At 38.6% G+C, this 22,355-nt stretch overlaps 1 protein-coding gene across 1 annotated transcript; it reads right to left on the bottom strand.

The window, feature by feature from the left end:
- Positions 1 to 3,545: 3,545 nt before the first annotated feature.
- ESPNL (espin like) lies at positions 3,546 to 15,406 on the bottom strand. The gene is made up of 5 exons (XM_039356348.1): positions 15,373 to 15,406; positions 14,133 to 14,272; positions 8,840 to 8,989; positions 5,618 to 5,797; positions 3,546 to 5,102 (listed from the first exon to the last, which is right to left on the bottom strand). The coding sequence occupies exons 1-5, from the start codon at positions 15,404 to 15,406 to the stop codon at positions 3,546 to 3,548; spliced, it is 2,061 nt and encodes a 686-aa protein (XP_039212282.1).
- Between the last annotated feature and the right edge of the window lie 6,949 nt (positions 15,407 to 22,355).

Here is a 22,355-nt window from a genome sequence, read left to right as displayed (position 1 = left end):
CTTACAACCGGCATAGAGGAGGGTGGAGAAATGATTTGACAGTTATTCTCTCCAGACCACCTGCTCTTAAAGTAACACCCAAATAAGAAAGTAGGATGAGAACTTCTTAGAGGGAAGGTATGCAGCTACTGGAAGCAGATTTGAAGTGACTTCAATAAGTCTGAAATTTGATTTCAGTTTGATTAGGGTTCCTCTATAAGATTTTAGCATCTCATCAAAACCTGATGATATTTATGGCAAGCGTGTTGAATAAACACCAATTCTGTGTATACACACATACACACAAACCCACCCAGACGGTGGGCCTGTGTTTATTCAACATGCTTTCCCATAAAAACGTTAGCTAGAGTTTATTAGCTATCCCAATTTTCTGCATTTTCAGTAATCATCCCAGCTGGGTTTACACCATACGCTGGGCTAAAATGTGAGTTCTGTATAGTGTTCCCTGATCAAAATCTTATGACTAGATTCGATTTCTGCATTGGCTATTCACTAAATCCAGGGCAGTTCCAGCTTCGAGGAAGGTCTGGCCCAATATTGTTTTCAGGGATTTCTCTTCTCTAGGGAGACTTTACAGGGGGCAGGTTTTCTGAAGGAAAACAACAAGGAAAATTGCTGGGCCTAATGTATAATTTGGATTCCTATAATTCTCCTGGTGTAGTATTGTCATAAGACAATTTTGTCCCCTCATAAGGCTAAATGGAAAAGCTTACAAAGAAAAGGGGGCAATAAGTATATGCAATTGTGTTTCAGCCTTATAAACAGCAATACTGCCTCAGAGATGATTAATTAAGCAATATTTCATAAAATATATGCTATCATTGATTGCTACATTGATGAATATAGCCAAACTTATGTAATACAGTATATGTGTATGATAAAATCAACTTCAGTGTTCAAGAACTTTATGATCATCACTCTGATGAGGGTTTTTTTTGTACAACAAGAATAATATGAATTACAAGCCTCTGAAAACATGTTCTGATTAAGAAAAGATGTTAGTATATTTAAATCAGGGGGACACAAATTAAGCTCCCACCCCTTCCTGTGCCCCTCACTGTCCTTGACTCAAAAATTTGATAGCAAATTTTAATTTTCATTGTGATGGTAGCATACAATTGTTAAAGACATGGGGAGTAACCCTGATATCTATTTTATTTTTAGTTTAATTTATGTCCTGACCACCCATTTCTTGAAATAAGTATAGCTCCTGCATGCCATCCAAGGGCCAAAGGATCTCAAAGCAGATAGCAAACTCCAGATTTAAATCATATAGCTTGTAAAACATCCGGGTTAAAACAATATTTAAAAGAGGACATTCATATTGCAACGCTATAACTTAACAAAAGTTAGCAAAGGAAAACAAAAGACAATTCAGATTTTTGTTTAATGTAAAGTTTTATTTATATTGCTAGAAAGTTCACTGAGATCCAGCAGATACGGATAAAACTGATCCAGAAAAGCAATACTGTCAGTTAATATAAGGAAGACCTGAGATTGTATTTTGAGTGTTAAAAGCAATTCTAGTCTAGAAACCTAGAGCAAACCATGATATTTTTTTGAAATATCCTGGTAAGAAATAAAAAAAAAATTATGTTTCAGAGTAAAAATCCTCAGATAAAATACTGGATTTTGCTTTTTTGTACTTTGCTTTTATTATAAAAAGTAAGAGCTTTATAAAGAATAACTACATGGGGATACTATATGTATCAACTGAGATAAATGTTCTTATTCAGATTCTGGAACCCACATTATAATATTTTATGGAGAAATACATATAACCTCCAAATAATAGTAATAATACAGTACTCAAATTAAGGTATATTAGATATCCTTTCAAGTATTCAAAATCTCAAACCAGCATAATATGAGACATTAAAATTTATATTTCAGTAATATAAAGCTCACACCTAGAATGGATAGGTATAAAATAATAAGAAGCCAAGGATAGTCGCCCTTTTAAAAAAGTGACAAAAACTATTTTATTGACCAATTTCTTGACCCAATTTTATAGTCTAGGTTTTTTTGGTCTGTAGTTATATATTCAAAAAGTTCCAGACACGTATAGATGCAGGAAATTTTCTTTTCAAAAAAGCAAGAAGGAGTAACTTCCTGAATTTTGTTTGTGCTACCTTTCCTCCTGCTGTAGATGTGCCAGAGGGCAAAATCCCCATATATGTCCCCAGAAGAATATGCAACAGAATTATGTGGGGGCTTTTATGTTTTAGGGAACAACTCTTCAGGCAAATAAACTACAAAGCAAACAGACCAAATAGAATGTTCAGGTTTGGCTGCATGCATCTTAGAAATGGAAATAGCTGAAAAATACTTTTTTGTTCTGAATAAATGGTCATAAATTTGATTATTAATTCACTTTCTAGATAAAATAGCCATCCTGATGCAAAGTCTATGATTTTCCATAGGGATAATTTTAAATATCTCTCTAAGAAAAATTAGGATAATAAAATCCTGAGGGAATGAACTTCTATGGACTGTCCCAGATTTTGAACAGAATGTTGAGGCACTAAATCAAATTCTTGGAGAAGGATTCATGAATATGAAGGGTAAAAGTAGTGTCTTGAACATCTGCAAGCTTAAGCCATCAACGTTGTCACCTTAAATCCCCTCAAATGCAAGACGAATTCTGTGGAGATCTGATGATGAGCGGAACTTTTTTTATAGCTTTGTAGAATACAATCAACTTTGCATGAGGGCTGTTCCACAGCAGAAATTCATGCACAAAAGAAGCAAAGGGATGTGCCTGGAAAATGATATACCTTAAAAATCTATAAACTATAAGGTTCAGAGCTATTTTAACTTCCAGTTTTATATGAAAATGAATTTCTTCAAAATACGTGCTCAAAAGTAGAGATGACAGTGTACATGCTGTAAAATGCCTGCATCCTCTGCCATGTAAAAATATGAGCATTGAGAACATGTGCCAACAAAAATAACATGGAAACTGTTTAAATCCTTAAGCACCTTGTTAATTCATATGTAAAGACAAAGGACACCATGCCATAATGCAATAGGATTGTACAGATTTTTAACAAGGTATTCTGCTTAGTCAGATATCCATATGAAGCAACCTTTTAAAACTCTTTTGTAAAGAAGTACCTGGTTTTATTTGGCAAGGTAGTTGCTTCCTTCTACAGCAGTGGCTTCAGTAATGCAGACAGAGTTGCAATTGAGTAAGCAAGTAAAATGAGGGTTACAAAGTCTAGGGGAGATGAAAAACTGGTGGATACAAGAAGTTTTTGAAGAAAAGAGGATGGCATTGGCAAGAAGGATAAAACATTCCCTCCTTTACCTCCAACTGTTTTTATTTGATGGGGGTTTTTTTACAACAAAAGTCTTGCTGAGATTTAGTTTTTGCTGTATCACTTTTTTGTTGTTTAGATAAAATGAATTTTACAGACTTTTCTTGGTAATTCCCAAAGAGTTTATGTTTGCTAATTCCAGCAATATCCCTGAAGTAAAGAAACATAGAGCCAGTAGACTTCTTTGTGTAATCTGAACATCATTCTTACTTACAACAGAGATTACTAATGTAAAGGTCCTGATCCTTTAAAACTAAAGATCTCTGCTTCTTTTTCTTTCCAGAAAGCAAAACTCCTGTCAATGTAACAGCAGATATCATCATTACTACAGTTACCTAGTTCAAAGTATTTCCCTGAGATCTGCTCTTCAGGCTCAAGAACACTATCTGATATCCTTGCTTTGGTTATTATTGTTGGATCTGTTTCCATTGACAGCATTTGGAGTTCCATACTTTTAGTCATGTCGTTATTACCAAAAAAATGTTCCTTGATATCTTCAAAACTATCTTTCCAATTTCTTTTGCCTGCTGCAATCTCATCAATCACTGCTTTGTGAAAGGCACGCACTGTTTCCCACTGATGTCTACTCAGGTGATTGAAAACTTCAAAGCAAAGGAGATGTCTTCCTTTCCGTTCTTCAGGCGATAGATCCAGCTCCAGGATATGGAAGTAGCCAAGCATAAACATATCAAGACTCAAGCTGTTATAATCAGTAGGCTTACCCTTGACATAGGGTAAGAATTGTTCTGGAGAATAGATTGTGTGCTTATGACTTTGAGGTCCGACTTCCTGAGATGACAGCAGAGAAATGACATCCTTCCAATGACTGATTAACTTCTTAATAGTATATCTCTGATGAACTAAATGGACAAATCTCTTCATTTCTTTCAAAGGCTTCTGCAAAGGATCCTGCTGTTTTCTGAGCTCGGCTATAACCTCTACAAGATCTGCTTTTATAGGCTGCTGAGTACTTAGAGTCTTCCTAGTCAGCAGTTTCAAAGAAGGAGCATATGCAGATTTCTTCCAATGACTTAGAAAAAGTAGCACAATTCGTTCTTTTCGGAGGATGGCAGAGTGTGTTATTGACACATAGCTCTCACCTGCTTTAGAGGACAGTTGCTTATAGCTGATGTTGGAATCACTGGCACTTTCCTTATCTCCAAGCTTATGTTCTCTACCACTTAATTGCCTCTTGGTCTTACAGATGCTAAATAATGTTTGAATTGTCGACTCCTTGCTTGTGTCTTGTTGCAAGAATATGTTTTTCGAAACTTGGGGTTCAAAAGGTTTGTGGTAACTCAAAACATTAAGTTTTTCAAAATTGTCTCTTAGACTTTGTACAGAGATACTACTTTCTATGATTTCGTTATTGGCTGAATCTCTTAGGAAAAAAACTGTTTTGCCTGACTTCTCACTAGCCCCTTCTTTCTTGGTTTTATTTATATTGTTAAGAAGTAGAGACATATTTTTTACTACTCCAGACACATGATTGCACCAGGCTGGTAGCTCCTGGGTGTCATCCTGGGAGAAAGATTGAAGAAACTGAGGATTGACTGTGACACTGATAATGGGAGATGGAAAAACACTTTGTAGCTCTTCTGTTAGGTGTCTCAGCTCATTCTTAAATTCCTGGCATTTCTTTTTAATCTGCAGCTTCTCAATCTGATTCTCTAAGTACAGCAAATCATCATTTGTTAGTAGTTCCCCATAAGGGCCAAGGATAGCCTTGTGATCCTGTGAGTATTGCCAGACATTAGTATTTACTGCACAGCTTCCCTTGTTCTGGACAGGGCAAAAAAGAAAGCAAGAAGAAATTGTATCAAGTCATGTTCAGTCAAAGGCATAACTTCTCAGCCTGTCATTATTAGTGGAGTTACAGCATCTTAGATACAGTTGGAGTCTTTTAGCCTTATGGATGACACCACAAGTATGCAACTGGAAGACATTTTAAGATAAACTGGTGTCTCAACAAGAAATGAATCTATTTAAGTAAATGTTTTTGTCTACTACATTGTAATTCTATTCGTAAATATAAATTTTATAAGTTTTTAAGGCACCCTTAAATAGAGGGACAATACCTTCCACCCAAAAAAGCAGAAGATGTAACTCCAACCATCACCTGCCCACTGTAAATTTAATGATTTATGTAGTACCTTGTACCTTGCTTGAATTTGAGGGAAAGAAGGATTTTTCAACATAGTAAGTTCAAAATGAAATATTCAACTGGAATTATAAATAAATATGAGTTAGAAAAGAAATGAAGAGGCACTTTTTATTCTATTAGCTCAATGCAATACCTTCTTGTCTACCTCTTCTTCAGATGCTAGTTGAACCTGTAATTTTCTGACCATCACTTGCCGTTTCCATTCTGGGATACAGAAACCTTGCTCGTCATGGGTGGGCACCAATGCATCAATATCCAGTGCTCCCAGATTGTCTAGCTTTGATACAGTATTTTGTGTCTTCGTTTTTCCATCCTATATAGGGACAACTATTTCAAAGTTTAAGAACATCTCACAATGTCTCCTCAAATAATTCAAATAGTTATAATAAATAAACAGTCATAACAACATTTTCTCAAGAAATTAAGATTAATGAAAGGAACTGAACAGAAAACTGAAATGTGTAGATTAGCTTTATGATCTTTATGATCTCTTTTCTAAAAATCTGTATTTGATTAGCCAAATAGTATGACCTTGCAATGTAAAAAAAATCAAATACAGTTTGGAAGTTTAGCTGGAAGAAATCACCAAGAAAGATTATATGAAAGCCAAAGGAACATGAAAGATACGACACAGATTGAAAGATAGGCAATCAATGGATAGGATCTGAGAATTCTACTATGAATCTTTGCCTTCTTCAGAGATTTATTTATCTTCAATGGACTCAATTTATCTTTAATGGACTAAAAAAAATTATCAGGCTGAAAACCTATTAATAAAAATAAAATCTTAATAATGTTCAAATATTATTTATTGGACCATTGAGAAATAGATAAAATAAAAAATTGAAAGAAAGCTATTTTGACAGAGGATGCAGTAAAAGGAAGGAAGGAATTGGAGGAATCAAGCATTCGGCTCAGGAACATTTTAAGCTTCTTTAAAAAATGCTAGGTAAAAAAACTTACCAGCCTATGTTAAATTTTTGAGCAAAACACTCAGGATTCAGGATTAAATTTAGCCAATCCAGTAACTAGCACATGGCTAATAAGAACCATTTTTTGGTTTTTTAGGTCATGAAATTTGCAGTTGGCTTTTCAGGCATGATATATCGAAAGGTTTTATGTTAACAATATAAAGCAAGGAAGAACGTGGTATTCCAAATGAGTTGTGGATGCCATTACACTGGGGACAATCTTCACAAGAGTTTTATCCTAGCATTGGATATTTCACTAGGACTTCCACTTCCCAATCCCTCAAAAGTGGTTTTGAGACAATATCATCCCTGATTGTACAATACTTAGTACAAGTTAAAAAAAAAAAAAAGTCATGTCCCAAGAAGGACCGTTCCCGAAGAAATGGAAATTCCTTAATCCTTATTCCAAAGGGAAAAAAAATTGAATTGCTTGCATGTGCAGTCCACTGATCCATGTCATTGTATTGTAGTAGCAGTTAAGCTAGTTCACCTAGGCCAGGAAGATTTGGTTTCAAATCCTCAGTCAACTACAAAAACTAGCAAGCTTCTTTGGGACAGTTAGTCTCTCCAAGTACAATTTACTTCACAAAATTGTTGAAGGAAATAAAATTAGGGAACTATACCCTGAACACTCAGAACAAAGGCAGGAAATAAATTAAATGAAATACAACAAATGACTATGATAAATAAATATGTGTTGTGCATAGTTATCTAATCAAGCACAAAAAATATGAGCACCAAAACTGTTAAAACATTTTTTCCCTTGAAAAACATACTAAGGCAGTGAAGCCTAAAAACTGAGAGGCCTCGTAACATAAAAATTTCTATAAATGAAGAAATGGATTTCTCATAAGTTCCTCAAAGCAGCAGAATTCCAAAGAAATACTTCTTTTAGTATAGTCTCAAATACAACATCACTGAACCAAAAAAGATTCAATTCGGTTTTTAAAAACATCAGTATTTGGGGAATCATGAACGTCTGGAATTGGCTTTAAACTGGTAGAGTTGTGATGTGGGAATGTCCTGGGACAACTGGCTTATTCAAGGTCATATGATAAACTTCACAGCCAGGGCTCTTAGTGCTGTTTTTATTCAATATGAACAATTAATATGGAATGAAAATAGATCAGTTTGCAGTTGCTTAATTTGGACTTTATTTTCTTCACAATCTCCTCATATTAGCTCTTTTTTAGGTATTCAGTGAATATATGCTGAAAAAGAGAATTAAGTTTGCACTTTCTGTTACATTCTCAACTTGTAAATGACCCTATTATGACTTTGGATGAAATGTTTAGACATGAAAGAGAGAACATTGAGAAATTTGTTTATTATGGAGTTGGTGGGAATTGGGATCATATCCATTGCTCTCCCTGTCATTTATTATTTTTAAAAGAATTTTCTGAGCTATCCTACACTACCAACTGGCTGCCTATTCCCAAGGGAGAGTCAATTTGGCATGCCAATCATATATATACAACGGTGATGAGGTAGAGAGTTGGGGTTTTGCATTGTGTCCTCACTCATAGTGCAATGAAGAAGGCACAAATATGAGTATGTATATTCCTTCTGCAGAAGAGACATAGCATAGGAACAGCTTCCTTCTTGGAAGTTTATAAGAAAATAATTTGCACGCTTGTAATATGTTGTTCCCAGGTACATATGATTTTCTGAAGGTCCTTGATATACTGTACACCTAGGAATAGAGACAGGATTTTCCCTTTATGTGGTAGAGTTCAATGTTTATCAACTATATTAAATAGCAATAGTTTAATAGAAAAGGTACTTGTGTAACTTTAGTCACTGGGTTATCTTTGAAGAGTGTGGTAAGCTTCTTTCTAAATGATTGATGTATAACTTATACTTGACTGACAAGATCTCATTGCCTATTCTATCTCAAAATAGAGCAAGCATACCCATTTGTCTTTGGAAATATAAAAACAGTTTGTTGATTTTCTATGAAAAAACCATAAAGCTGAAATGGAAGTTGGGACTTCTATTTTAATCAGCTTAGCATAGTGAATAATGATAAAGGAATGAGAGAGTTATAATTCAGTACATCTGGAGAGAGCAAGATTCTTCACAGAGACATCCACAGAAACATGCTCTCATGCACAAATAGCAACTCTCCCGCATTTCTAAATCAATCTGAAGATGGATCAAAATAAAAATTTCTAGACCTTACTTTTCTCTGTATCACAAATATGTAGCTCATTTAACTAAGAAATACTGTATGTTTAATCTTGCTTGAGAGATGAGGCAGTGTAAGCATCTCCATACAACTATACACACAGAAATTCCATAAATAATAAAATATTGAAATAAAGTAATGAAAAGTATTCCAGAATACGCTTATAAGATCCAAAGCTCACCAGTAGAGCCATTACCTGGCTATTCTCCATAACTGTAACTTCACTCAATATCTGCAGATAATTTTTAATTCTTAGTATTTGATCAGTATTGGTTTTCTTTTGCTTCAATGCTGTGACTTTGACAACTTGAGCTTCTTCACTGTCAGAACAGTACTGTTCATTGCCCTAATGTGACAAAGAGACAAACACATAGTTTGCTTTCTCTTCTTATTCCTGAGCGCAGAAAAATGTAGTCATACATTCTACGAGAAACCAAAAGTCAGCCTCAAAGACACCTTTAGATGCACTGCTTACTTACACTGAGCGTATGGTTTGTTTGTTTACAAATTGTTTACAAGTACTTTCTCTGTGCTTTCAATTCAATCCCTGAGGTTTCTATGTCTAGGCACAAAAAGCAGATGGGACTTTGTTTTCACAAACCTTTTGTAGTTACTAGTCAGAAATGCCCTATATAAGTGTATCCTCAGTGAATGAAGGTTTTAAGGCAGAGAATGGGTATGCTATTTGTCCTATAAGACTTGATATTGTATTTAAATCTATTTTATATTCAGTCTATTCAAAAGTTTTAAATGCATAGTTGCATCTGTCTTTTAAAAACCTGATTAATCAACTGGATTGAAAAGTATTTGCTTATTACCAGTACTTCAATATAATATTGCCTTTGGTCCTGGAAGCTAAGCTTTTTTAAATTATTATTATTAAGAACTTTTATATGGCCACTCAACTCACTCTCAGTTACTCCAGGTGGCTTACAAAGATAAAACCCCAATACAAAAACCAATAACTCCATCCTCATCCTTCTGACCTTGTTGGCCCTAGTTAGGAATTGGATGGGAGACTTGGCAAAATGAAGGATATAGACTAGATTGGGAAATCAAAAAACACACCAGAAGGCAATGATGAAACTTAGATGGTTGTGTTACCAAAAAAATCATCTTGACTTGAGGTGAACTTTTATTTTACATTTATCATATAATGAGTTAATTTAATTTTTTATTTATTTATTAAATTTATTGACCACCCATCTTACCACAAGGTAACTCTGGGTGGTTAGTATTACCACCTAGTAATATAATGTTACTTTTTATCCTTAAAAAGAAAGTCCGTCTTTACCATTTTTCACTTTTGAGAGTAACAGATACAAATTGAAATAATTTTCAATATAAATATATCTTCATTTCCTAGATTTCAACAGCTGATTAAAGAATGTAGCATCTTCAGGCCTAACAATGGAAATGATATGACAATGGGAAACCCCAACAGAGGAACAAAACAAAATGAGGCAGCAGAACTGACTCCATGAGATTTATGTATTCTGAGACAGACATAAATTTCTTGGGTCTCTGGTACATCTCTGAGCAGAGATCTACCTCCCCGTACAAAAGCCCATAGTGTTTGTGCTGCAGCAGGCAGAAAAGAGGGCACTAATTATAGGATTTTCTCAAACCTTGTGGTCTTGTTTCAGTATTGAGTTAAAGTGCTATACTGTATGTCTGCCTTTGAGTTGGCAGAAAGCAAAACCAGTGCAAAATTGGCTATCCCCATTACTGGTCCCTATCCTTCTTCTTTTGATTCTTTCCAAGCCTCTGCCAATCATCTAATTTCCCCTAATGATACTGAATGAAACTGGATTTTGTCCACTTATTGTTGAATGATGTCAGAATAAGAAGGAAAATGCTATTGTAAGAACCATTGCAATCTCAATTATTTAAGATTGTCTTTTGCTTTGGGTGGGGACAAAATGTATACAACATATTGACTGAAAAACAAACAAATATTGCCAGGGCGTATCATAGCTAGGTAGAACTGGGGACATGGCCAAAGATGTACATACCTCTCTTGCTCTGCTATTTGTTTATGGAGTCCATCTGGGAGAGAAGAAAGGAGATGAGACAAATATTGTTTTCTTGGCTAGATCCAGTTTTAGGAAGATCAGAAATTGAAAACAAACCAGTGAACATGAATCAGAAGGAAGCAAAACTAGAGAACACATCATTCTTCCTGAAGATAGACATAACTTGTACTGTGTATCAGTCGCAGCAGAAAAGGTGGGGGGGTCAAGAAGTCACAATCAGCATTGCATTAATATTTGAAGTCTGGGCATCAGATGGCAGAGTGATACAAAGGGTTACAACATTGGCACTGTGAAGAAGGGTGTTGCCCAGCTGCCTTGGCTGTCCATTTTCTTTTTCACTTCTTTTTTAAATTATACAGATTTTATAAACAAAGAGAACAGTCAGTTAAGGCAGCCAATAGACAAAGAACCCCTGTTTGGCTGACAGTGCTCAGCTTTCCAACTTTAGGAATTGAACTAGGTTGAGTAAATGCCCAAAGCTGGTTGCTTCTAATTTCACCTTGCATCTATGTGCAAAATCACTCTTTGAACTGGTTTTTATTTTATATTAATTTATTTATTTGTGGTATCCCTGCACAGGTGGTCCTCGACTTACAATCACAATTGAGCCCAAAATTTATGTTGCAAAATGAGAAATTTGTTAAGTGAGTTTTGCCCCATTTTATGACTTTCCTTGCCACGTTTGTTAAGTGAATCACTGCAGTTGTTAAATTAGTGGTTGTTAAGTGAATCTGGCTTCCCCATTGACTTTGTTTGTCAGAAGGTCACAAGAGGGAATGACATAAACTTGCAACTATCATAAATATGAGCCACTTGTCAAGCATCCGAATGTAAATCATGTGGCCATGGGAATGCTGTATCAGTTGTAAGAGTGAAAAATGGTCATAAGTCACCTTTTCCAGTTCTGTTTTAACTTTAAATAGTTACTAAACAAACTGTTGTAAGTCGAGGACTACCTGTACAGCTTCAAATAACTCCTAGCAGTTCACAATAAAACCATAAAGTAAACAATCACCATTATTCAGCAGTATCACCGGGACCTCATCCCACTGGCACTTAGTGGGCATCAAAAGCTCTGCAAAACTGCATTGTTTAATGGCCTTCTGAAGGATGATGGGGTGGGTTCTCATCTATCTTCTCTTGGGAAGCTATTCTAGACTGAACGGGCTGCAATGGAGAAATGCTATCTCCACCTGTTGCAATTTTTTAAATAAAGGGAACCTAGAATATCCTTTCACAGGATTCTTTTGAAAATAATATAATACGTTTTTGGTTTTAGTACATTAAATAGTTTTTAATATATTAATATACATTTTATTTATTTTAAAAATGAGGTATTTGTTGTTTAAAAAATTAAGCAGATATAGGTAGGCTGAAAAGCAAAATTAGGAGGGGTATGTGTGAACTTGGGGAGAAGTGTGATCATTTTTTCCTGCTTCCATTCTATTGCCATTTTCCAGAACTAATTCATTTCACTCAACTACTTTTGTTAACTGTGAGTTGAAAAAGAATTTAGGTTCCCTTTTTCATGCCTGTATTTAACTTGAGATTATATTAAAACTGAAAATAACAATTTCAAAGAAAAAAATAGCATATCCCTTCCTCAATGTCATTGTTCTAATTAAAACTGGAATGTTGTAGCTGGGGAACATTCACATTATATCTAATTATCATCTTAAAGAGATAACTTCTCCCATTAGTGCACTGATGATGTTATCTAGTTTGTGTAATAAAATGTCTACAATGAAAACAACCAAGTGCAGAGAGCACTAAGGACCTTTCATTGCTGCAAATCTCTGCAAGACATTATTAAAAATCCCTCATTGAAATTCTTATTTCTAGGATGGGAATATACTATTGTATTATCCAGTTTTTGAAGATATCATTCAGTTGAAGAATAAAATCTGTGAGGAAATAATGTCTAAGCTTGAGGAAGAAGCAGGATTAAATCATCTGATATAAGAGGAGCTGAAAACATGAAATTTGATGTTAATGAATGAAGCCTGTCTATTCAATCAAATGTGTGAAGCAAATAGCAGCATGAAAACATCTGCAAATATCAATGAAAAATCAATGCCATCTCAGGCAGGAAAAGTCTTATATGAACACAGGTCATGATCCTCTGGACATGTTCTGTATCTGTGCCACATTTTTTTCTGTTCACAAAAAGGAAAGAACAACTGGGAATAAGTGACTAATAAAGGAAATATGAAACCTATTCCAGATTGCAACAAAAACATTTTTATGATCCCTGCATCATACTAAACCTAGTGGTTTCTATTAATCCATATTAGTCTATACTGCAGGTTGATACTATAAGAGATTGGTATTATGGTTTGCTTGGGTTTCATGATCTATAGAAAGATGTATGCTATCTTTCTCATCCATTCTAAGAAATGTTGTGTGTAAACAGCTTATGTGTGTTCACGTCTGAATCATGGTGAGTTTTTATACATACATACACAAATCTCTTTAAGTTATGAGAATAAAATTGACAATTAATGGCTCAGCAAAATATTTTGATCTTATTTGCCTGTAGGAATCAAAGACTGCAATGTTCCTTTAACATGCAATACTGAAATATGTACTAAATCAGCTGGAGAATCATCTGGCATACTACCTCTGTGTATAAATATCACATCAACATTTTATTACATTTCCCCTGAGATCAGAAATGGAATAAAAAATACTTGAAGATTCAACAGCAGAAATTATAGGGAAAAGATAGGTGCATTTGTCTTGGAAAAAACAAACACTTGCAAATTTGACTCCAGAAACTTAACTACACAATAATTAACCAACAATTTTCAGTTGTGATTTGGAGACAGCCTACTAGGTCATTGCTGTAGTATTGGAAATTTATGTGGTCCTCTGAGATGAAATAATCTAGATCAGCCTTCACCAAACTGACATTCCTGGATATACAGAAAATAGAATTTTAACCAATAAGAGAATGGGAAGATTAATCAAGATTGTTTGAAATGTTAGATCACCTAGGAGTGCTTTGAGAAATATCATATTCAAAATGTATTTCAGTGAGATCCTTAACCATTATCCTAAGTGGTTTTTAACTATATAAACTTAGGCTGAAATAATCATGTAGTATTGGTGTTTAAGGCTGTTAGTGAGTCCTACCTTATTATGTGTAAGGGCAAACTATGCTATGTCAGATAAAATAAGATCACTGGTGCTTCATAAAATATTGATGAATTCTGTAGTCTCAAATAGGATACATGGCCCTCTTGAAGGTATCAGCATGTCTCCGTTAACCAAATGAATGTAGAAGCAATAGCTGGATATTATGAAAGGGACATTATTTATTTATTATCACAGTATGATGAGAAATTAGGGGTGAATGCTGATAAAAAATGAATTGAATAGTGCCTATTGTACACATTAGTATACATACTTGGCGTTGGCAAAATATTAGTACTTGGACTGGTTCCCAATTACGCTCACATCCTCGACACTGACACTGAAATCAATGCTCTCTCCTTGCAGACTCAGGCTCAACCCCAAGAAAGCCCAACAACTGGAAGCCTTTGCTGCTTCTCTTTGCTGCTGTAACTGCTTGCCTACTCTGAGAAGGTATACTAAAAAATGAAAAGTGCAAGGAGTGTAAGCAGCAGGAAACTTCAAGCAGAAAACTTCAAGGATAAGCTACAGGCCCTCTGGAAGTTTTCTTTCACAATGCCAACACTACCCTGGCAGAGGTATTAGATCCTTATGCACTGAGGCAACCATACTGAGATGCCTCTGCTATTGCCACCTGGTGGTAGTGTCAGTGTCAAATAACATTTCTGACCAACTCCAATGATATACTGCTGAGAGACAGGCCAAATTAAGCTGCCATTGGAAGACTGTCTTCTGTCACCAGGACAGCCTATTTCATTCTACCCCCTACTTTCTACCTGACAGGTCTTTTCATCACACAATTCAACAGATAGAACAAAGTGACAAAGGAAAGTAGATTCAGAAAATGTATCCTCCTTTTCTTAATTTGGAGATATCATGTCTCTGTGTCTTCTTGATATGCAGCTGATCTACATTAGCAGCCAAATTGATTGTAAAATTTGTCCTGGACTGGATTATATAACCCTGCAGTGCAGGGGCTACAGTGCCTGAATGTTTTCTGACAGTGAGTTTAAAATGCTCACATTTTTGATTTCTTGCATTTGGAAAATGTAGACAGTAAGAACACTTACTTATTCTTGTGATGGAAGCAGTTTCATTTTATTGCCCAGAATCTAGAATTTTAAAGTTAGGGTTAGGGTTAGTGCTTCCTAAAAAATTTCCAGTTCGGTTATGTCATATAAGTCAATCTTCATTTGGTCACTGAGAGTTGATTACTGTTTTAACCTAATGCTCACAAACCTTGGCTCATATATTCCTCTAGTCCTACTTTTCAGATACAGTTGCAAGATACTTTGGTTTTTAGGTAACAGTCATTTAGCATTATGCATGAATCCTTAACTCTCACTGATATTAACTGTGGTTTATTGAAAAACTAACTAATTTGGCAATAACTAATTTGGCAATAACTAATTTTTGTCCAGTCTCCAACCTTCCCTGAGAAATTAGTTGCATGGCAGTTTCAAAAGGCTCTGGATGAAGTGGGTTATCCGGACCCTCTCAATCAGGATTCGGGCTGGAATATGGGACAGAGCTGGCATTAATCATGCTCTTGGATTACCTCTGGCTGGATCAGGATGGGGTAATTCATCCATCCTCACTCTTTTTGTTCCCTCAGAGGCCTTAAAAACCATTGGCCATGGTATCCTTCTAGATTAGCTTTGAGAGTTGAGGTGGGTGGCACTGACTTGTGCTGGTTTCTCTCCTTCATTAATGTTATGTTGATAGGGGAGGAAAGATCCAGCCCATAGCCCTACTTTGTAGGGTGTTGCAGGACTCAGTTTTCTCTTTCCTCTTATTTAATACCTACAGGAGACCATTGGGTGAGGTGATCCAAATATTTAGGGTTGAGGTATCATCAGTATGCTGATACCCAACTTTGTATCTCTACCTTGGATTGCCTGAGTGACTCTGTGGATGTCAAAATATCCAAGTAGCAGGGGCCTGGTTGGAGTGCAATGGGCTTTGGCTCAACCCAAGCAAGAATGAATGGCTTTGGGTATTTGGGTCTTCTGGTATGAGTTTTTTTTCTACCTTTGGCCCTGAATGGGTGGCACTGCTTTAGACCACCTTGTGTGCAATACGGGGGATTGTTTTGGATTCATGGCTTCTGTTTGGAAGAACAATAGTAGTCGTGGACAAGAGGGTTTTTGCATATCTTTGAGTTCTGTGACAATTGCATCCATTCCTGAACCATGACTTTGCTCACTGTCATTCCTTTTGATCTTCTATCTTGACCACTGAAACACACTTTACATGGGACTGGCCTTGAAAAGTATTCAGAAGCTATGGCTGCGACAGAATGCAACTGCATGGGTTGTAAATGGTGGCTGTTATTCAGCACATGTAACATTCATGCTATACGACTTGCTTTGGCTGCCAGTGTTTCCAGATGCAATTCAAGCGGCTGGTTACCATCATTAAAGCCCCGCATGTCTTGGGATCAGGTTACCTGACGAATCATTCTTGCAGTTATTCCTGTTTCCAATCCACTTCAGAAAATGGACATGCTCCAGATACCATTGTCCAGGGAATGTCAGCTGGTAGGGATTAGGAGATGTGCCTTCTCTGTCATAGCCCCTGTTCTCTGGAACATCCTCTCTTCTGAGATATGGAGGGGATAGGATAACTTTTACCCTGCTGGCCTTTCAAAAGGCTTTTCAGAACTGGTTATGTGCACTGGTCTAGGATCCAAGTGTGTGAAGGATCTAATTTCCTGGTTATGTTAATATCTACAGATTATAATATCTGTCAGTTACTTTATATACAGGTTGTACTCAACTTATGATCAGAATTGAGCCCAAAATTTCTGTTGTTAAGTGAGACATTGTTGAGTGAGTTTTGTCCCATTTTATAATTTTTCTTTCCATGTTTGTTAAGTGAACCACTGCAGTTGTTAAATTAGTATCATGGTTGTTAAATGAATCTGGCTTCCCCATTGATTTTGCTGGTCAGAAGGTTGCAAAAGGTGATCACATGATCCCTAGACACTGCAACTGTCATAAATATGAGTCAATTGCCAAATTGTCTGAATTTTGATCACATGACTATGGGGATGCTATAATGGTCGTAAGTGTGAAAAACAGTCATAAGCCACTTTTTTCAGTGCTGTTGAATGATCACTAAATGAACTGTTGTATGTCGAGAACTACCTGTATTTAATTTTTCTTTTTATATTGTGTTTTTAATTAGTTTAATTGATTTTATGATTGTTGGCTGCCCAGAGTCACTTGTTTAAGGTGGGCAGCTATACAAATTGAATAAATAAATAAATGGGCAACATATCTAGAGACATCAATTTTGGGCTGGTTCTAATAGCGGATATATTCTAGGGCTGGAGGGAAGGGGCTGCAACCTCGGAAGGCAGAACTGGTATCTACTGTTTCAGTATTTCATCTAATGGATTATCAATTATACACCACCATTATAGCAATCTCCCCCCCCCCCCTATCACAAGAGTGGAAGCCTATAACATTTATACAAAAGCTCAGTATCCGTATATCCTGGTCCACTTGAGGGGCCACAGTTATTGCCATGAAGCAATTTGGTGGCTTTTTTCCCCCCTATTAATATTTAATTAGGAACCTGAGTTGTGATAGAGGCTCTGGTTTCCCATTCCAAATCTCAGGCTATGGCAAGGATTTCTATGCTTTGTTCAATGAAACCCAAGCCCTTGATTAGGACTGCAGAGTTAATATGTTAAGTTAACCACAGTAGCCATTTCAGTGCTATGCTGAGCTTCTCCGCTTGCAACAGAAGAGCATCAGCCACAGAAACATACAGAGTATGAGATACTTGCCTGAAGCTTCTACCCAGGAGAGGAAACTGAGCTCCTCCCCAGGACCCTTTGGATTTTTCCCCAGGCAAGAGTTAACAGCAAGGCCTGTTATTACTCTCAGCCAGCGATACACATAACTAAATGTTTCCACTCTGATTTTCAAACTAAAAATGTCTACAAGGACACAAGGGACATAGATAAGTCTATTTTGAAGCTGCAGTAGAAAATGTTTACTGGTGGTTGCTGCTGCAATTTTTATTTATTCAGCTTATATAGCTCTCCATTTCTTGTTTGTGACTCCAGGTGGCTTGCAATTAAAACAAACATATATAAAAAAATGAATAAAACAGCCATACAAATATTAAAAACAATTAAAACCACCCGGATACAGTCACCTGGAGATCACAGACATTCAAGAACAATACAACCATTTTATGGAGTCTATACCGTTCTCTCATCCCAAGCCAAATGGCATTTTGCAAAACTCAGAGGCATGACTTGCAGTCTTCCCCAATATATTCTTTTCAGAAAAGCTGGAATTGTAGTTCTCAGATTGAAGGCCAGGATGGATAGGAAACCTGGGTTTCAATCACAATTCAGTTTGAACGGAATGGTAGATTGGGAAACAAGATCTGTATAGCTAATACTGTGCTTTCATCCCTCCTCTTCATCCCCTTTGCTTTCCTTTCACTCTTTCAGGTGATAAGGCTCAAGCCTCCTTGGTTTTTTCCCCCCTATATTCATTTTTTTCATCTTATGTTCTGTTTTATTTCTGCAAATCTTGAAACTTCTTGTTTGTTCCCTTTTTTTGCAGTAGGCTGGATATGCAGCCATCTTAATCTAGCATCTGTGAGAGATTGCAAGGGGGATGAGAAAGAAATGGGAGGAGACACTAACACTAATAGATAACAGAAAATGTTAATGACTTAAGTAGTTCTCAACTTATGATTGTTTGTTCAGCAAAAGTCTGGAATTAAGACAGCCTCTGAAAGGGTTTTTACAGCATGTAAAGCACTTCTAACCATCACAAAATATTTGTACCCATAGTTTCATGATCATGATCTGGTTTTTCAGCAATCTGTTCACACTTATGACCATTTGTGAAGCACCCTGAAATCATGAGATAGCCATTTGCAATCTTCTCTACCAGCTTCCCAAGAAAGTCAGTGGGGAAGCTGGCAGAGAAGGTTGCAAGATGCTGCTAAGAGGACTTTCTCTTGTCTCTTGGCGCTGGCTGAAAGAGTTGCCTGCTAAGGGGAGCTAAACTCCTTCAGCAGGGTGCAGAAATGGAGCTTGGATCCCAAAGATTCTAATTCAATTTTTGCAGCCCACTTGTGGAGTTTCCTTCTACACACATAGGGTTGCTGAGCTTGGCAGGCATCCCTTTTGTTATGTCCCGAGCCTTTGCAAACGGCTCGGGCGTTTGCAGGCAGTCCCGGGCAGGTGCAAAGCTGCCCGGGACCAGACAGGCTGTCGCCAGCGCCGTGCGCATGCGCGGGTGCTGGCGCGGGAAAAGTAACCCATTTACCCGGGAGTTGCCTATATAAGAGGCTGCGAGGCGTTTGGGCGAGGCTGAAGCCATCTTCCTGTAAGCTGAACGCTGAATAAAAGAAAACTGAGAACTCCAGCTGCTTCTCGTGTCTGTTTTCCCGCCAAGGACGCAAACACTGGCGACGAAGGTGGGATGCCTTGCACTACCTGGAAAGGAAGAAGTGTAGCTTACCCGAGGAGTCCTGAGCGGCGGAGAGGAACGGCGTCGACCTCGGCAGCTACCCGCCAATCCGGTGCGCATTCGGGGGTAGGCTGGCTGATAGACCCGTCTCCTGAAGATCCGAAGATGGCGAAAATCGGAAGGCTTTCGGAATTCGACGTCTCACATCCAGAGCGGTGGGAGTCCTACGTATCCAGAATGGAGAACTACTTCAAGGCAAACCAAGTGAGGGAAGATAGCTTGAAGGCCGCCACCCTGCTTTGCGTTTGCGGCCAAGACGCCTTCGAAATCGCAGAAAATCTTGCAGCACCTGTTCCAGTAGAGTCTGTAAGCTACGCAGACCTGAAGAAGCTGCTGAAAGAGCACTTCCACCCCAAGGTGTCCGTTATCTCATGGCGCCACACCTTCGAGCAGAGGGATCAACGGTCCGGTGAAACAGCCAAGGAATACATCGCCGTGCTACGGAAGGCCGCCAAGCCCTGCGAGTTCAAGGACCTCGAGGAACGACTGAGGGACCGATTCGTGTGCGGGCTAAGGCATCGAGAGCTACAACAGAGACTTTTTGCCAAGGAAGAATTATCCTTCCAAGACGCCTTAAGGGAAGTCACCGCAGAAGAAGCAGCAGGCGGCGCTATCAAAAACATGCGGCCGATCAGAAACAGTGCAGAGGGTGCGTCCGTGCACCAGGAAGACGTCCGACGAAACTCCGAGGAGGATCCGGACGAGGAAGTCGACCGTCTACACCCCGCGAAGGAAGAGAACCAGAAGGGAAGCTCTTCGGCTCCGCTCAAGTGCATCGGCTGTGGAGGTCGCCACAGGAGAACCGACTGCAAGTTCCGCTCCGCTACCTGCCGGGCATGCGGCAAACAAGGGCACATTGCAGCTGTGTGTCTGGGCCGACGAAAGGCACAACCCCAAGAAGAACGCCTGAAGGGTACCAGATTCCCCAGCCAGAATAGGGTAGGTTTTTGCGCTTCGCGAAGAAGCATCTGTAGAACAGGCACACACAAGCCCATGAAGAAAAAGCTGTCACTCAACGTGAAGCTACAAGGGGTTCCATTATCTATGGAACTAGACACAGGGTCTGCCCTGTCCATCATTTCATTGCATACATTTAGGAAGATTTGTTCCAGTAGTGGGTCTAAGGCCAAGTTAAGGCCTTCTGATATTGTATTAACAGATTTTCAGAACTCAAGAGTGTGTGTTAAGGGGGAGGCCACCCTTAACGTGCAATACAAGAGTTTTGAAGGTCCACTAGACTTATTAGTAGTAGGGGGTGAACGAACGAGTCTCATAGGACTCGATTGGTTTGAGGCCCTGGGGATACACGTCACAGGACTCAACAGCTTACAAACACTCGACCTACAGGAAGTCTGCAAAGAATTTGCAGATGTTTTCAGCCCCCAGCTGGGCACATTCAAAGGACCACCTGTGTCCTTAAAGCTAGACCCCACTGTCACTCCCATTAGGATTAAAGCAAGAAGGGTCCCTTTTGCTTTAAAAAGTAAGATTGACACTGAACTAGACAAACTAATCCAACAGGGAATCCTAGAACCTGTTGATTCCAGCCCGTGGGAGACCCCCATTGTCACGCCTCTAAAGGCAAATGGGGACATTCGCATTTGTGCTGATTACAAATGCACACTCAATAAGGCATTGCAGCAACATGCCTATCCTGGTCCTGTGGTCAGTCACATCCTGGCCTCTCTCAAGGGGGGGCGTGTTTTTGCAAAGCTTGACCTAGCTCACGCATATCAACAGCTGCCTGTTGATGATGATGCTGCCATAGCTCAGACCATTGTGACCCACAGGGGAGCCTTTAAGGTAAAAAGGCTACAGTTTGGAGTGAATGTCGCTCCTGGGCTTTTCCAAAGCGTAATGGAAAACACACTACGAGGTATACCAGGGGTCTGCCCCTACTTTGACGATGTCTTGATTGCAGGAGACTCCACACACATTCTAGCTGAAAGACTTATGGCTGTCCTGTTAAGATTCAGGGAATCAGGCCTCAAGCTCAGAAAAGACAAATGCAAGATCGGGGTGCCTTCTACTGAATTTCTGGGATTCAAAATTGATGCTGCTTGGATTCATCCTGCTGAATCCAAACTAACTGCTATTTTACAAGCACCCAGGCCAAAGTCTAAGGCCGAACTTCAGGCCTTCCTAGGCCTCCATTGAATTATGGACAATTCTTTTCTTCCACATAAAGCAGTGTTCGCCTGGCCTCTCACGGACTACTAGACAAAACAAGCTGTGTGGCTGTGGGTCACAAGCACATGAGGCTTGCTTTACAAGAAGTCAAGGCCTTGCTCAATTCTACAGTGTTCCTTGCACATTCAACGAGTCTCCTCCCTTGTGGCATCGCTTAGTGATGCCGTCCTCCCCCTACGGGTTGGAGCTGTCCTGAGTCACCTCAGGTCTGATGGAACTCAGGTTCCTATTGAATACTACTCCAGAACATTGTCTTCTGCCGAGCGCAACTACGCTCAGATAGACAGGGAGGCTCTGGCTGTTGTTGCTGGAATTAAAAAATTCCACGATTTTCTATATGGCAGGCATTTCACGGTCTTCACTGACCATAAGCCTCTGCTGGGACTGTTACCACACGTAAGCAGACTCCCCACATCATTTCCCCTAGAATGCTTAGGTGGTCTATTTTCTTGTCTGCATATGATTTTTCATTACTCCACAAGCCTGGGAAAGAAATGGGCCATGCTGATGGCCTCAGTAGATTGCCTCTGCCAGTAGTAGAAGCTGACCCTGCGCCAGCTGTCAACATTCTATCAATCCAAGCCTTGCCCGAGCTCCCTCTTAATGCCAGGGATGTTACCGCTGAAACAGGTACAGATCACACACTTTCACGTGTCCGCTCCTGGGTCCTGTCCGGGTGGCCTGAGCACTGCCCTAGTCCTGAGTTTCAGAGTTCTGGTCCAAAAGGAACGAACTGTCCCTTTCTCAGGGTTGTCTGCTTTGGGGAAACAGAGTTGTCATTCCCACCTCAATGAGGACTAGGGTCTTAGAATCCCTCCACGAGGATCATCCTGGCATTGTTCGT

The sequence above is a fragment of the Crotalus tigris genome, unplaced genomic scaffold (genome assembly GCF_016545835.1).
Source record: "Crotalus tigris isolate CLP2741 ecotype Arizona unplaced genomic scaffold, ASM1654583v1 scf7180000018824.943158, whole genome shotgun sequence".
Taxonomy (NCBI): Eukaryota; Metazoa; Chordata; class Lepidosauria; order Squamata; family Viperidae; genus Crotalus; species Crotalus tigris.
This window is presented reverse-complemented; position numbering and strand designations above follow the sequence as displayed.

Excerpts from the sequence above, each read along its gene's own strand:
- ESPNL (XM_039356348.1), bottom strand. The coding sequence starts at position 15,406 with ATGGATGAATTACCCCATCCTGATCCAGCCAGAG. Across the intron at positions 14,273-15,372 it reads CCATCCTGATCCAGCCAGAG|TATACCTTCTCAGAGTAGGC; the intron begins GTAATCCAAGAG and ends TTCATTTTTTAG. Across the intron at positions 8,990-14,132 it reads TCAGTGTCGAGGATGTGAGC|GGCAATGAACAGTACTGTTC; the intron begins GTAATTGGGAAC and ends TTGTCACATTAG.